Below are 15,948 nucleotides of genomic sequence, written 5' to 3' on the forward strand. Positions count from 1 at the left end.
CCAAAATGTGCTTCCTCCTCTGTGTATTATCACCTGCATGGGAATGGGAGAGTGACCTAGTGTTTTAAAATGGGATTCTGAGTTCATACCCCACTGGAACATCCCACCTTTGTGAACTTGAATAATTATGTCACATCTCTACCCCTAAATTTATTGCCCTGTAAAGTAGAGTTAATAAGAGTATCTTCCCAGGCCGGCATAGCTCAGTGGTTGAGCATCAACCTATGAACCAGGAGGTCACAGTTCAAAGCTCAGTCAGGGCACATGGCCAGATGCCAGCTTGATCCCCACTTTTGGGGTGTTCAGGAGGCTGCCAATCAATGATTCTCTCTTATCTATCTCTCCCTCCCTTCCTCTCTGAAATCAATAAAAATGTATCTTAAAAAAAATTAATAGTATCTTCCTCATAAGCTTGTTTTGAATATTAAATGTGTGATGCTTGTGAGGGGTTGACTCTGAATTTGGTAGATAACAAATATTCAATAAGTATTAACTATTATTATTGTCATCAAAATGATGTTACAGTTATAACTATTCTGAAATCTGAGATCCTTTGTAAAGCTTGCAATGAAACTTAATAAACAAGAACTTGGTGCTTATTAAATAAATTCTTGCTAAACATAAATTATTAGTGTCAATTATATTCACACAAAAGCCTTATTTTGCTGCTTTCTCTATAATTAAAACATGCAAAACTTCTCTTCACTCAGCATGGCCTCATCTGAACCAGGGACAAGAAGAAAACGTCATTTTGTTTTTTAGTTGGACACCAAAGCCAGGTTTTAGAGCTTCAATGGACAGTAATGTTGCCATTTTTCCTGCATCTATATGGTTCACCAAATCTATCGATTTACAGCCATGCTGAAACTCGGAACAACTACTTCAATGTAAGATTTATATCTTTAATTTCTTTTTCATGTAGCAATAGCAAAGCACGTACATCTGATCATCCTTGACTCTGAGACTCAGATCATCACACAATTTCCAATTAAAAATGTTTATGGGAGTGCATTTCATCAACAAAGCTGCCCTGCTATTCCAACCAAAATATAGTGAAGCTTATGAGGCCATCTGCAATGATAAACTTTAAAATGCTTTATAGATAGTAACTAAATAACATCTTTATAAGAACAAGTATCAGGGGATTGATCAAATTTGTTCTTAATAACAACAGCGATAAATATTTAAGAAGCATTTGCTGGGTGCCACGCATTCTTTCTTCTCTTTGAGGGAAGTTGCCATTATTACCTCCATTTCAAAGACGAGGAAACTGAGGCACAGCAAAGTAACAGACAGTCTGACCCCAGGGTCCAAGCTCTTACCCATTAATCTACACATGGACGTTGTGGCTTTCCTGAATGTAAGTTACGTTCATCAAATATAGCATGCCCATATTCTAGTAAAATGCTCCAAGCATTAAACCAAAACCTCTGCTTCAAAATTTTTTTTAACTTTTATGACAATGAAAGAAAGAAATAGCACACTTTGCAAATTAGAATAGAGAACGTAAAGAAACCAGCCCATCATTCCTACCTCAAGTCTGTCTGTCCTCATTAATTTCTGTGCTGCAGCTGCAGCAGCTGCAGGGACAGGGACCCCAGGGTTCCCTGTGACCAACATGGGTGCAGTCGGCAAGATCTCTGCTGGAACCAGGCTTGGGGAGACAGGTCCCAGGTAGGGATTAAAGGCTGCTGATGCATTGGTGGCTAAGCTGGGTGCAACTGAAAACATTGGCTGAAAAATAAAGTAAGAAGAAAAATTTAATATGAAGGTCCTGGGTGAAAGTTGATATGCTACATCATATATATATGTTTCCATCCATCCATCCACCCCCCCCCCCAACATCCATCCATCCATCCATCCATCCCCAATCTATTCTTCTCTTTCTCCCTCCCTACCTCCCCTCCATTTAAGTCTGTGTTTATTAACTCTTATTCAGGATAAGGATGATTCTTAAATAAGCACTGATCAAACCTATGTTTTTCTAAAATACAAGACATAACCTGCCGCTACGTTTTCCACTGGAATCTTAAAGCCTGGGGTCTCTAATACTTGCAATTTCTTTATGAACAATAGATCAAGAACTCAATAGGGAAACTTCCTGTGGTTTTCTACATTCCGTCTTTGTCCTGATTGAACCCTAGACACGTATCTAAGAAATACATTTCTTAGTTACTATGTCAGACGTTCTTGAAGGATCTGTTTACAACTGTTAATAGGTTGCAAGTGTCCTATTATCTTGCATAAATAAAGCAGAACTCTCAGTGGACAGCTAAGTTTCACAGTCAATGTAAACTGTGAATAAACCTCATGTGGTCACGGAAAGGTGAGGATGGCACCATGTCTTGTGGGCACACAAGATAAAGCGTCTGGCATATTCACCAGTTGCAGGTTTTTCTGGGGAAATTACAAACTGCATCAGCCTATCACGCTCTTGTGAGACATTAACAGGGAATTCACCTTACGAGGGGAGAACCATTGGAAAATAGGAAATCTGCAAGAGAACACCTCTAACTAAATGCTAAGCGATTCTTCAGGGGAACACCTATGGCCCCACTAAGGAAAATGCAACAAGATTGAATTTCTGCCAGAAATGCTTTCATGGATACATGAGAATGGTTTCTATTTGTTGGTATAAAAATGTGCATATCAGGAAATATATCTGTTCTTGATGGAATTAAGCAATTTACCTGAAATCTACTCAAGCAATTTTCTTTTCCAATTTTAAAAGCATAACCGAGCACAACAATTTCCCATGTGATTGAGGATACATTTTCAACTTCCTGATTCAATGGAGTTTCAATTCTTGAAGTTTAAGGCTTTGTGTAATAGTGATGTTTGTCTCTAAAACACAAAAACTGATGGACAAAATGGAGCCTATTCTTGAAAGTAATTTTTAACGATTCACTTCCTTTTACCCTGTGGTATGGAATAGGTTCAGAGAAATTTTTCTGTAGAATAAAAGGACATTACAATGTAGCGATTCTTCCCTCTGAAAGATGATCCTGAGTTTATACAGTGTTCCAGAGAAATTTGGAACCGATTTTTAATGCAATTAAGATGTATGTTACAAAAGTAATTCTTATGGTTCAAAAGAAACATGTTAAAAAAATACAACATTTCCTTTATCTAATCTGTTCCTGCCCCATCCTGTATTGGTGAGGGAGCCCAAGTATTCCCTTGCTCCTAGGACAGTTCTCAGCGATGGGTGATTTGGCCTTACAGAGACATCTGGCAATGCCTAAAGACATTTCTGGTCGCCTCAGCTGGAGGGTGCTAGTGCTTCTAATGGGTAGAGTCCAGTGGTTCTGCTACGTGCCCCATAACACATGGGGCAGCCCCTTCCAACAAAGGTTTATCCCGCCCCAAATGTCAGCAGAGCTGTGGTTGAAAATCTCTGTCCCAGGGACGCACTCTGCTCTCGCCCTCACACATTGTTTTGGGACAAAATCTTTTGTGCATGCAGCTAGCGCACGCAAACTTGGTAAGAAAACCTTGAAAAGTAGAATGTTTAATACATAACGTGATTCACTTGGCAGAAGAAACGATACACCATGGATTCCTCTGGTATGTCCAAGTGAAAACGATGATGCCTCTGAATGTGCTGGCTTCAATGCCATGGTTAGCTGCCCTGCCAGATCGATGGCTCTTGCCTGAGGAAGTGGCCTGAAGTAATATCTCCCACCCGCAGGCCCATCCCTGCCCAAAGCAGCTACGCTACGTGCTGACAACAAGAAACTATCCAGCATTCCAGATATTAACAATCCGTACCCTGCCAGAAGCTGGGGCCCTGGGCAATCTCTGCCCACCAGTGGATATTGAACAGCAGCTGATTCTACGCTGCTCCACTGTCCACCGGCTGCCAAGGCAGCAGCAGGACAAGGGTTGACTGGCACGGCGAATACATGCTGAACTTGGATTTCTACTCCAGAATATTTACGTAAAACGTACACTGCTACATACTCGCAGATACAATATGTAAAATTTCAGCCACGCCAGCCTTCTATTTCTCCTATTAGGTATTTAATAATTATTTTTTTAAAATTAGCACTGAAGACGAAAAGACTAGCTTGGAAATGTAGAGAACAGACGCCAGGTAATAAATAGCATTCCTCTTCGTATTCTATTGCTATGAAGGAACATGTATTTCCAGACAGAGCGTGTTTGAATGCATGCTTCAGAAAGTTACTGAGATGCTCATGTCACGGTACACAAGCCACTATAATTATTTAGAAGCAGAGGTCCAATTTACAAACTCATTTGGAGGGAAGAAAAGCATTCATATTTTAAGAAAATAAGACCAGTGGCCAATAAAATTCAGCTTTGTTAAAGCTCATTGAATACAATAAACATAAAATCTACAATGCCTAGAATACAGAAGTTGCCTATTAAAGGGAAAGGAACGCTTTTATTACATAAAAGTATGGCAACAATTTTCCTGCCGGACTGTTCCTATAGAGTTGTCATGTGAATTGATTTCTGGATTTGATCCAGCAGAACAAATTCAAATCTGGTGAATTTTAGGATACTCTCCCCAAGTAAAATCTGCAGCAGCTTTTAAAAACCTGAAACATCAACTCTTCAACAAGCATTAACTCAAATTGCTCCCTCTCCAGATAAGTGGTGCTATTTGCTAAACAGTCAGGCAATCAATAATAATAGCTCTATGCTTTGAAATCTGATTCCAAAAGCTGCTTTAAAAACAACAAAAAAAGTACAACATTCCTTCATTTCTTTTGAGTTTTTTTCTGGTAAATCTGTTACATCCTTTTTCAAAGAGCACCTCGCTGGAGGAAGGTCACCTCTGGGCCCACCAGTGCCCTAATCTGATTAGTAAAGAACTTGAACTGCTACACGGCTGATTCTCCATCCAAAAGCTGCCCTGACAGGGTTCAGCAGAATCGCATGGACGGATATTAACGCAATGGTGGTATTGAGCGGCATCCTATTTTCTCTGAAGTATCCACAGGATACTGCATAACTACATAATCGGTGCCTTCGATACTAACTGCAGCCTTGTAACGATGATTTGCAGATACTGTGCTTCTGGGAAGGCATGAGGAAGGTTGGCTTATTATTGTCTTTTGTCTGTGAACACCCTGAAACTAATTGCAAGCTTAGGAATGCTTGGATGGGCTAATCATTTGTTTGTTTTCAAAGAGCCATTCTGATTCCATTAATTATAAATGAAAATGTTATTTAATGTCACATTATGACCATTGTTAAATGTGTGCAAACATGGTTATTAGCATAATTCCCTCTCCTTATTGTGTGCCAGGCATGTGCTTGGTGCTTTACCTATGTTCCTGCATTTAATCCTCATAACAGTAGAGTGTAAACTTCAGGGGAAGAACAAAGACATAACTCCACTGCTTTGCTTTTAAGATGGGGATGGGGGATACCTGTTTAATACACTACTAAACTCTCAAAACATAGAGCATTGCCTGGCACATAGTAGGCACTCAATACAGACTGAATAAGTGCTTGAGTGGGTGAATGCATGAGTGCGTGGATGAATTACAGCCTTGGCAGGTGGGTATTATTAGTCCCATTTTGCAGATAAAGAAGTCGTCTCTTGGAGATTATGGGCCCCAAAAGACCTAGGATATGGACATAAGTGTGTCTTGATTCCAGGTGGTTCTGAAAATAGGGGTTCTCTGTGCAGGCCGCCCATCAGAATTACCTAGAGTTTTCTATCCAGCATGCCCTGCCCCTCCCCCTCATCGGACTCTCTGGGAGATGTAGGAAGGCAGCAGTGTTTTTTAAATGCTCCTGGATGATTCCAATTCCAGACACGAAAGGGCCTTCTACTACTATTTAAAAACAGAGATAGGTTCCATTGTCTGATTCTATGTGCGGTCGCTAAGGACTCGTGTTCCCTTTTGACTCTCTTCTTCTGAACATGGTTTTCTCTGCACATTGAAGGATGCTCCTGCCCAGCCCACCTATTTAATTCCTAATTGTGCTTCAAGAATTAGGGCTCTTCCTTGTTGAAGCTGTCCCAGATCCACCCACACCTCCAATTCTAAACAGGCGTTTCCTGCCCTCTGCTCTCCTAGATCTTCATCACTCAGGGCCAGAGGGCAGCCTTGGGTCCTGTGTTTTGTTCATTTTGTATAGATCCTGCAGTTGGCATCTACACAGGTCCTCAATAGACATTCATTTAACAAGTATATCAATGGATGTGCTATTTTCCTCTGTCAAAGAAATTAGTAAATGCATTAAAGGTTTTCTAGAAATAGAAATTTAAACATTAAAAAAGAGATTTAATGTCATCCATTTCTCTAATACGCTTGTTAGAAAAGTTTAATTTCTTTTTTTTGGTTTTGCAACTTCTAATACTGAATTTTTCTAAGTTATCATTTTCCTTGCTGTAATGTTGCAAATATCATAGGAGCCCTAATTTATTTTAAAATGCTATGTGAGACAGTGTTTGTTTTGCAGACAATGTTGGCAAGTTTTAATAAAATGGAGGGAGTACATACAATAAATAATACATAATTGGTATATGCTGGCATTTACAGAACACAAATTTTAAGTCAGATCTGTCTAGATGTTACGTGTGTGTGTGTATCTGTGAAGGTCAAACTTGCAAGCAGTAAACCATAAAGTGTTTTTAAAAAATTAACAGCATAATCGAGGTGTATGAAACCAGATTCTTGTACAACCCTGTATAAAAATCTGTAAACAGCCTTTCTAAACAATTATTTTGAATATGAACATAGAGCCAAAAGCTGATGGGAGTGATCAACAAATATCACATTACAATGCCTTTTTTCTAAGAAGGTAGCAGACAACTACAATCAAAGCAATCCTATTTTAAACTCTGTTTCTAGACTGACTTGCTGACTGGGCAAATCAAATGACCATTTGCTTTATCCTGAATTTCACTTTCTCTTTCAATCCAATTTTTTCTCAACATTTTAATAGAGAAGACTCGCTTCTAGCGCTCCAAGGAGAAAGGTAGCAACAAACATGCCGGTCCCTAGGATTTGGGGCCCATTTTCAAGCTGCTTAAGGAAGTGCAGGCTCCTTGACTGAGAAGGGTAGATGCCCTGGCCAGTGGTACAGTTGGTTGGAGCATCATCCCATACACCAAAAAGGCTGCGGGTTTGGTTCCCGGTCAGGGCACATATCAAGGTTTTGGGTTGTATCTCTGGTCGGGGCAGGTTCAAGAGGCAACCACGGGATGTTTATCTCTCACATCCATGTTTCACTCTCTCTCTCTCTCCCTCCCTCCCTTCCTCCCTCCCTCCCCGCCCCCCCTCTTCCTACAAACAAACAATAAAAACATATCCACGGTTAGATGTATGAACTATGATTCAGGGTGACTAACTTGGAAACATTTTACCAGAAACACTTTGGGATAAAGTGGCCTTATCTCAACCACCAGTTGGATAAACTGCAAAGGAAAGTCCTAAAATACATTTGAAGAATTTCAGGTGTTGCTGGAAATGTGACAAATGATGACATCAAAGCTTTCAGCATCAAACTGCCAACAACCGCTGGGAACCCGAGTGGAGAGCAGAGACAGGTGACAGAAGCAGCAGAGAAGCTCCCGAGACCTGAGCTAAGTGCAGGAACTCTGAAGTCCTCTGTGGCTACCCTACTTCCAATGCATGAAATTCATGGGAATTTGATGCGAGTTAGGGACCTCAACAGGGCTAGGAGTGTGTGCCTTCAAGGCAGCTGTTCTGGGACATTAAGATTGGCCAAACCCAACCTTTGGGAGCACAGGGAAAGGCGCCTGAGACCACTGCTAGTTCTCCGAGGGCAGTGACCAGAGCCTGAAAGATATCTTTCAGGAACGGACCAAAGAACTCTATCAGATGCCTCCAAGTTGTAAACCACAAGGTGCCATCTACCTCCCTTTAGGTTGTTTAGTCACTTCTCATTAGATTGCCTTTGCATTAGATAGTGCATGGCAAAGTAAAAAAAAATAATAATAAAAAAATTAAATTTAAAAATTAAAGTGGCACTTAGGAAATAAATCTAAATTTGGATAATTAGATACTATAGGTCTTCCATTTATCTTCCAGTTACAGAGCTAGTCAGCAGCAGGGCCAGTCATATTAATTAATCTCTCCGAACCTCTGAGGCTTCATCTGCAAATCTGGGATAATACTACCTACTTAATAGGATGGTGGTGAGGATTTATGATACCAAAAGTACTGAGTTCAGTAATCGCACGCATGGTCTTGCATTTGCCCCCAAAACGTCAAGTCCTCTTTCTGATTCTTGGCTGGGTGCCTTTCACTACAATTTAATTTAGTCCATACAAACAAGAAACTCTCCTATAAATCCCTGCACTCCCAAGTCAGCCCAGTGTCAGGTTCCAAAGACCCTCCATGTTTACACCAGGTCTCTTAAGATTTATGAGAAAATGAGAACCCAAACGGAGTGACATACAGCCATTTCCCGGTCCCCAAAGGGCCCTCATGCAGTCCCTGGCTGCCTCTGAAATGGTCTGCTACGAAGTAACCCCCTCCGGCCCCCATTCGGTGTGGCAGAGTCTGGGCTGGGGCTCTGGGGCCTGGTTGCAATTCCTCTGGACGCCGGGGAAGGTCAACCACCATGAACCTCTGCCTCTTTTTCTTGTGTTTGGAAAGCTCCTTCCCTCATTCACTCTTTCACTCACCCAAGCAATGGTCTGTTCTCGGTGACGTGCCAGGCACAACACTAGATACTTCTTTTTTAAAAAAAATATATTTTTACAGAGAGGAAGGGAGAGGGATAGAGAGTTAGAAACATCGATGAGAGAGAAACATCGACCAGCTGCCTCCTGCACATCTCCCACTGGGGATGTGCCTGCAACCAAGGTACATGCCCTTGACCAGAATCAAACCTGGGACCCTTCAGTCCACAGGCCAATGCTCTATCCACTGAGCCAACCTGGTTAGGGCAACACTAGATACTTCTGAATCTGATTGGACCTTGCTAAGCCTTTGCCTAATCCATGTTCCTCCAGCCACAGTTTGCGGGCCAAACTGGTTGTCCTTAGATTTGAAAACTAAGAGGCTTCGCCTGTGTGACTGCAAGCAGCTCAGACACTGCTGATGCTCCTGATGGTGGGGACCTGCTCGCAGCATTATCTCCTTGGAGATCCCCACCACCTGGGTAGGATCCATGTTTATGCCATCCCCGCAAACACTATCGGCTGGCCAGCCTCTGGGAGTGGTTTCTCCATATTCGCCACCTGCTGCTTCCAGCCGGTTAGCTTCCCTATTGGTGGGCCCAGCATTAAAGTTCCAGTAGGCAGCTGGTGAGGGCCATCTCTCTTATTTCTGAACCTCCATGTTATTATCTTCATTAAAACAGGGCTGACTACAGGGATCACAATGTCTCTGGTGAGATCTCGAAGCAAATTTCGCAGATTAAAGTCTTCTCTGTAGCCATTAAAAGCCATTCCTATTAGCAAATGCTTTAAAACTGAATATTTAAAATGACTGCTGTACTTATTACAAAAACGTCACTCTGCATAGAGTATATTATTTCTAGACTGATCTCACAATGCCTCTAGCAAAAGGGTTATTCCACTTTCAAATCCAGGAACCAGGGAAATTAACTTAAAATAACATAACATAACATAACATAACATAACATAACATAACATAACATAACATCTGGGGGCGGGCAGGGAAGGGAGTGGAAGAGGGCATAGAGGGGATGAATGGTGATGGAAAATAACAAATGAAAATAAAAGTGTTTAAAAAAAGAAAAGAAAAGTAATGCTTTGTCTAAGCTGAGAATTTTCCAACAAAATCACCAGAAAATGTGGTGATTTGTCTAATGGTTCCAGAAACCTGTGCTTTAGTGATTGCCTAAACAATGCATATTTGTTACTAGTATTTCAAAGCCATGGGCATAAATGTTGCTTATAGTTTGTGCCAGGATTACGATGTGATGACCCTGGAAACGACCTTGAGAGTATAACTCAAGGACAAACTCAGCAGAGGAACCGCCAGGACCAATGCTGCTCTTTGCAGTCTGGGAACCACACTGCGGCTCTCAGAGGCGCGCTCAATCACCGAGTGGGTAGATACGCTTTAAATGTTTAAGTGGAACAAAGTACCTCCAGGAGAGATCTTATATCAAGGAAAGTAGTAGCTACTACAAGGATTTATCGGATCTTTGAAGCTACCTATGTGAGGGCTAAGGGTAACAGAGAAGTCTTATCCAATATTTTATGCTGGAGAGAAATACACTTTTTTTTTTAAACAAATGAACGAGTTTATGCTATCCCAAAGCAAACATGTAAAATTAGCAGGTACCATAAAAAATAAATTTAAGATATCATATTTTAAACTGAGCCCCCAAATAATGAAAAATATATATATATCAGATTAAAACAGACACAGAATTACAATATTATCTCACCTCAACTGTATAGAATTGATAATTGGTATCACTGTCGATTTGATATGGAGATCCCTCCCACCTCGAAATGCAATCCCCCCCTCTTTTTTGGAATGATTGGTGCATTAAGTTCTAAGAGAGAATAACAATTACATTGAGTTCAGGTGTTAAAATGTATTAGGAAAAAAATTAGTTAGCACACTGCTACAGCTAGCATATCAGAAAAATATGGGTCTTCACATTGCCATGACCCCAAAATACTACATAAGTTAGTGACATAAATTACTGACAGATATAATCTTATCACTGCAAATTTCAACATATGTGTAAACACAGAATTACCATATCACAATGAATATCAGAACACCTTTTGCAACCTATAATTATGACATTAATCTCTTACATTTCTATGAACAAATGTGAGTAAAGGTTATTGAAATCATTTACCTTCTACACCCTCCAAAAATCCAAGTAAGTAAATAAATAAATAGATGTGCTCAGACTCAAATGTTATCCCCTACGATGCTTAGTAAACATTAAATCCCCATGACCCCCTACAGCTTCTAATATTTAAGTCTTTTCTTAAAAGTCCTTGGAGTTTCTGCCTCTCCTGATAATTTCTACTTTTATGAGACTTCCGCGTCCATATTGATTCACCACTGTCAGAATTCTTTCAGCACTATAACCACAAAATAATTTCAACTTATGTTTAGAAGAATAACAAAGGCTCCTTTTTTAAGAAAGAGAACTAGCCATGACCAGTGTCTCTCAGTGGTTGGAGCATCACCCTGAGCACCAAAGGGCTACAGGTTCAATTCTAGGTCTAAGGGCAGATACCTGGGTTGCAGGTTCACTCCCTGCCCAGTCCCCCACCCCCCGTTGGGGCACATGCATGTGTCTCTCTCACATAGATGCTTCTCTCTCTTCCTCCCTCCCTCACATTCTCTCTGAAAAGTAATGGGAAAAATATCCTCAGGTGAGGATTTAAAGAGAAAGATGAGAAAGAGAGAGAGAGAGAGAGAGAGAGAGAGAGAGAGAGAGAGAACAAATATATAGAGTCTCTTCAAGGAGAAAAGAAAGGAAAATTTTTTCTCAAAATTAGAGATGACATATGCCAAGTTTTACGATTACTATTGCCATTAAAGTCGCCTGAAAATGCACACTGACTAGATTGATAACATTGATGACGCTTTTTAAAAAACAAACAAAACACTTTATATTTGAAAGTCACAGAACTTAGTTTGGAGAAAATGTTAGGGGAAAAACATGATGCTATAATGCAAATTTCCACATGATTTACCCAGAAGATAAGTAACTTCCCAGTGTGAAAACAATTTCAGGGTTTGCCTGATAACTGTGTTAGAAAGTACTAGGCAACTGATCCTGTCACCTGTGTTCCTTGAACTAGTGCAATCGTCACTTAAACACTAAAACAGCACTTGGCGTTACAAACGGAATAAACGAGGACTGAAAACATGCTCACCACGGGTTGTAATGGGGCACCGGGCATCATGGCATTGGCTAGTTGCATTTGCTGGGCCAACATGGCCATGTTCTTCTGCTGAATCAAGTTATTGCGCCCATTTATCTCCAACTGTGTTTTTAAGTGTGGGGGTGGGTGCAGATATTTGCAGTTCTCCCTGGAGCAACGACCCTAAAAAACAAAAGCAGAAACTATCTTAAAAAAGAGTAAAATTACCAAATCTTAAAAAATAATAATAATGCAAACCTATCACTTGAATCTACCATGCACACAGTGTATTGCCCACATCATGTTATAATACGTTTAGAATAAGTAATGAATTCACCCAAATGCCTTACGAAAATGAGGTATTCGGACATTTGAAAAGATTTTAAAGCTTAAAGAAGTTTTATTTAATTTTAATATTAGCTCTATTGTATCAAGATCCCAGTTTAAAAATCTACAAGTTGCCAAGATAATATTAAAATATAGAATATCAAATAAAGAATATTAGGCTCCTTCCATAATATCTTCTGGTTAACTTTCATGAACCCCAAAGAATCATGAAGTTTTACTATCTATTTTTACTTGTACTGAGTTCTAAGGAAATGAACTTAGAGGACTCAAGGCACACTGTATTTTCAGTAAAACACCTTTACAAGTATTTCATAACAAATAAAATTTTAATTACTGCTAAGCTTTAAAAGGCCATGTACTAAGATATTTAGAGATAGAGAGAAGAAAATTCTCATATGTGACCACTGTATACAGAGATTAGTAAGTACAATGAAACATTGGGGAAAAAATATAGCCTTTACTCTTTCAAAGATAAGTGCAGTCTCCAATGCCCAAGCACCATAAATCAATCAGAAATAAACACATTTACCCACCAAAAAAATTTACAATGTAAAATGGAGAAACACAATAAGGTACTATTAAAATAAGAAATGTGCATATGCCATCCTTTTGATGATTCTTTTTATCAAAATATATCTATTAAAGTCTGTCATATGTAATGCTGTATGAGGGAGTTTACCCATATTATTTCAATGTATTGTCAAGTTGTACTGTTAGTAACAGATCTCATCAATTGCTACCTTGATAACTTCTTTTATCAATCATTCTAATTAGAACTGTTTTGAGGGTAAAAGAAAGATTTAATTGAAAGCACCAACCACCTTCTTGAGCTTTATTTGAACTTCCTAAGGAAAATCTATCTCCCATAATTTGACCTTTTACTGTAAATTGACACAAAACTGATGCTTATGCTTGTGATAAAAGCTGTCAATTCTAATTTGAATGATCGATTTCTAGCTTGTTTAGATGAAGGTGTTTAGGAGTAAGTTTCTATGCAGAGTGACTATCTTAGGACACTGCCTGTTACTTTAACAAGCTCTATGTAACAAAGCATTACTAATTGAACTTGAGATCAGACAGCAGTAGAGGACAGTAGTTGATAGCAAGGACCATACAGGTCTGAAGACCTGGGGTAGAGGCCTAGCTCTCACTCATCAGCTGTCTGAACTGCATAAAAAAACTTCCATAAGCCTCAGGCTTTTTATCCATTTCAAAATTGCTACCTAACCTTCACCAGAGTTTTATTATGAAGATTAAAGCAGCTAATGTACAGTCATGCTCTTGACACTCACTGCATGCCCCTCTCTGAGCGAGGTAAAGGTCTGAAGCTGCTAGTACCATCCCTTCCACCACATTTTTAAATTGCATATCAAACAAACAAAAAACAACCTTTTGACATGAAGGTAATTATTATGGTTATTGATATGGTCACAAATAAAGTAAGATTTAGATATCTATAACTTGTTCCATATGAAATTGTCATGCTTGATATCTGTTGAGGTCATGAGCATGTTATTAGCTTAAAAGCATCTGGATACAAAACACCTTTTACAGAAACAGCACTTAGAGTCCCAGGGAAGGACTGGCCAACAGAAATAAGCCCAAGAATGATGGATAGTCTGACTTCAGGGTCATTCAGATGGAGTCTCCCAGGGAAAACCTGCCTTTTCCATACAAAGAACAGCCTGGCCTGAAGAGCAATCCGGATTCTCAGTATCTCCACGTATCATTCTCACTAAGATTGGACTTCGTTAAGTGCAGACAAGCAGGGGTATATGCACCCTGTGGATTCAGTTACCGTCAATGCACTCAGCTCGGTTTCCATAGTTTTATAAACAGTACACAGGTAGCCCTGAGCACGGAACCAGGCCTTGCCAAGGCTAACAGCGGTCTTGCTAAGGACTTCATTCGAGTGCCTCCCCTTAACACAAACCACCCGGCCTCCTACCTGTGAGCACAGCCCAGGCTGAAATAATGAAGGAGAGAGACCCAATTTGTCCCCCATACATCCTGTGTCGGGCATCGCAAATCTCTGAATAGAAGCTGAGCCCTTTGGTTTTCTTTCTGTATTTGCTACCTCTACTCAGGAAGGCTACCCTTCTGTGCCCAGCTTGATCTGACGGCAGCTGAGCCTCGCTTTCAAAAAGAGATGCTTGGGAAAAGTATACAGACTACAAAGCTTCAACCGCAGAGAGCTTGTGGCACTAGGTCTGGGGACCCAGGTTATTCTGAGAGAGCATAACACACGGCAAAACACAACTCTATAAAGCTACATGAATTTTTCATTGACGCATGTGGAAAAAATAACACAGTAGCCTCTGCAATTAATATTAGAAAACTTAGCTCCTTAGGAAGTTCAGGACTTGTTTAATGCTGACCGTGCTGCTGAATAATTTTGGTTTGACAAATAAAAAAAAAAGTAAAGAATAACTTAGAATAAACATCCTTTTCTATGGGATTGCCTAACGCCTCAGGGAAAACCACAAGCAGCATACCTTCTGTGGAGAATTAAGGTAAATACGACACTGGTACCTTTCTCTCCAGGTGCATTTGTCTGTGTTCCCAGCACCCACACCTCAAGAGTCATTTGCAGAATGAATGAAGGGACATGTCTTACAAAATAATTGAAGATGAATTATTCTAACTCTATTCTGGAGACAATAAAGATAACAGAAGGCGGGGGGGGGGGGGGGGGGGGGGGACTAAATCTAACACCAAACTTTGATTTTGAGTTGCACTAACCAAACGGTGCACTTATTCAGACACCTATAATTTGACTGCACAAGAAAGCTTGCCATGACAAAAGGATCTAAGGTGACATGTTTTGGAGTTTCACCAGGGAAGAAAGACGATTTGTGTTGAGATGGACACCCTAAAAATCTATACAGTGATAACGTTCTAAAAATCTCAGAGCAGAAATTCCATCAGTATCTAGCGCTTACTTTTGCAGATCTGTAAGGGAGATACTACTCTACATCACCCAGAGACTTGGCCTTAAGACATTAAATTGGGCTGTTAGGATTAATGCAAAATATAAATATGAAGAAGTTGTGTGTGTTTTTTTCAGTTTGAATGCTATAATGCAGTTCCAACAAGTGCCATTTAATTGTACATTTTATCGAACATAGGTTGGTTCAAATAGCAGCTTTGTAACTTACTTGCTCTGTGACCTGTGGAAATTAGTTAAGTTCTCTGAGTGGCCAGACCTTTTCAATAGAATAGTAACAATACCATTCACCTCATTGGTGATGTCTGAGGATTGAGCAAGAGAGTGGGCCAAGCTCATACATGGCTCCAGGTTTAGCAGGATATTAATAACTATTATTTGTCTCTCTTTTCCTAAGTCTCCAGCTAATCACAAGCAGCAGTTGCTTCATTTAGCACCATTCTCTGTTAAAAGTGCTAAAAAAATATTATAATACAAGTAGCACAACACCAGGACAGTGCATGACAACCATCAGTAATATAATATAAGCTTGGCCCTTAATCATCATTCTGTACTTGCCACACTAAGGAAAAAATGCTATTTTAATACGTTTCTTACAGTGTTAGGTTTCTGTGGTTTGTTTTTGTTGATTGCACTGAAATCTGATTTTCAGTGAGCTATTAGGCTGACTAGCAGGCCGCATTAAAGAGCCTGTGCCATCAATATCTTAGACTCCATTCAAGGAGGCTTTTTATAGCTTAACTCAACCCAGATTCCAAAGGCATCGCTGTAATACATGAACTATATATTTTAAGGGAATGGAGGAAGTTCAATAATATTGATCCCG

The 15,948-nt window shown here is 39.9% G+C and overlaps 1 protein-coding gene across 26 annotated transcripts in view; it reads right to left on the bottom strand.

Moving 5' to 3' along the window:
- Positions 1-15,948, bottom strand: part of MBNL1 (muscleblind like splicing regulator 1) — a 195,814-nt gene that overhangs the window by 26,010 nt on the left and 153,856 nt on the right. For 18 of the 26 annotated variants that reach the window (XM_070406976.1, XM_070406956.1, XM_070406966.1 and 15 more), the window contains 3 exons: positions 11,840-12,010; positions 10,378-10,488; positions 1,534-1,734 (listed from right to left, as the gene is read on the bottom strand). In XM_070406976.1, coding sequence (XP_070263077.1) covers positions 1,534-1,734; positions 10,378-10,488; positions 11,840-11,908 — 381 coding nt within the window. In that variant the 5' untranslated portion in view covers positions 11,909-12,010. The remainder of the gene's footprint in view (positions 1-1,533; positions 1,735-10,377; positions 10,489-11,839; positions 12,011-15,948) is intronic. The other 8 variants (XM_070406970.1, XM_070406969.1, XM_070406978.1 and 5 more) reach the window with 1 other exon arrangement.

The sequence above is a fragment of the Myotis yumanensis genome, unplaced genomic scaffold (genome assembly GCF_028538775.1).
Source record: "Myotis yumanensis isolate MYYU_CA2020_CCGP unplaced genomic scaffold, mMyoYum1.0.hap1 SCAF_2, whole genome shotgun sequence".
Taxonomy (NCBI): domain Eukaryota; kingdom Metazoa; phylum Chordata; class Mammalia; order Chiroptera; family Vespertilionidae; genus Myotis; species Myotis yumanensis.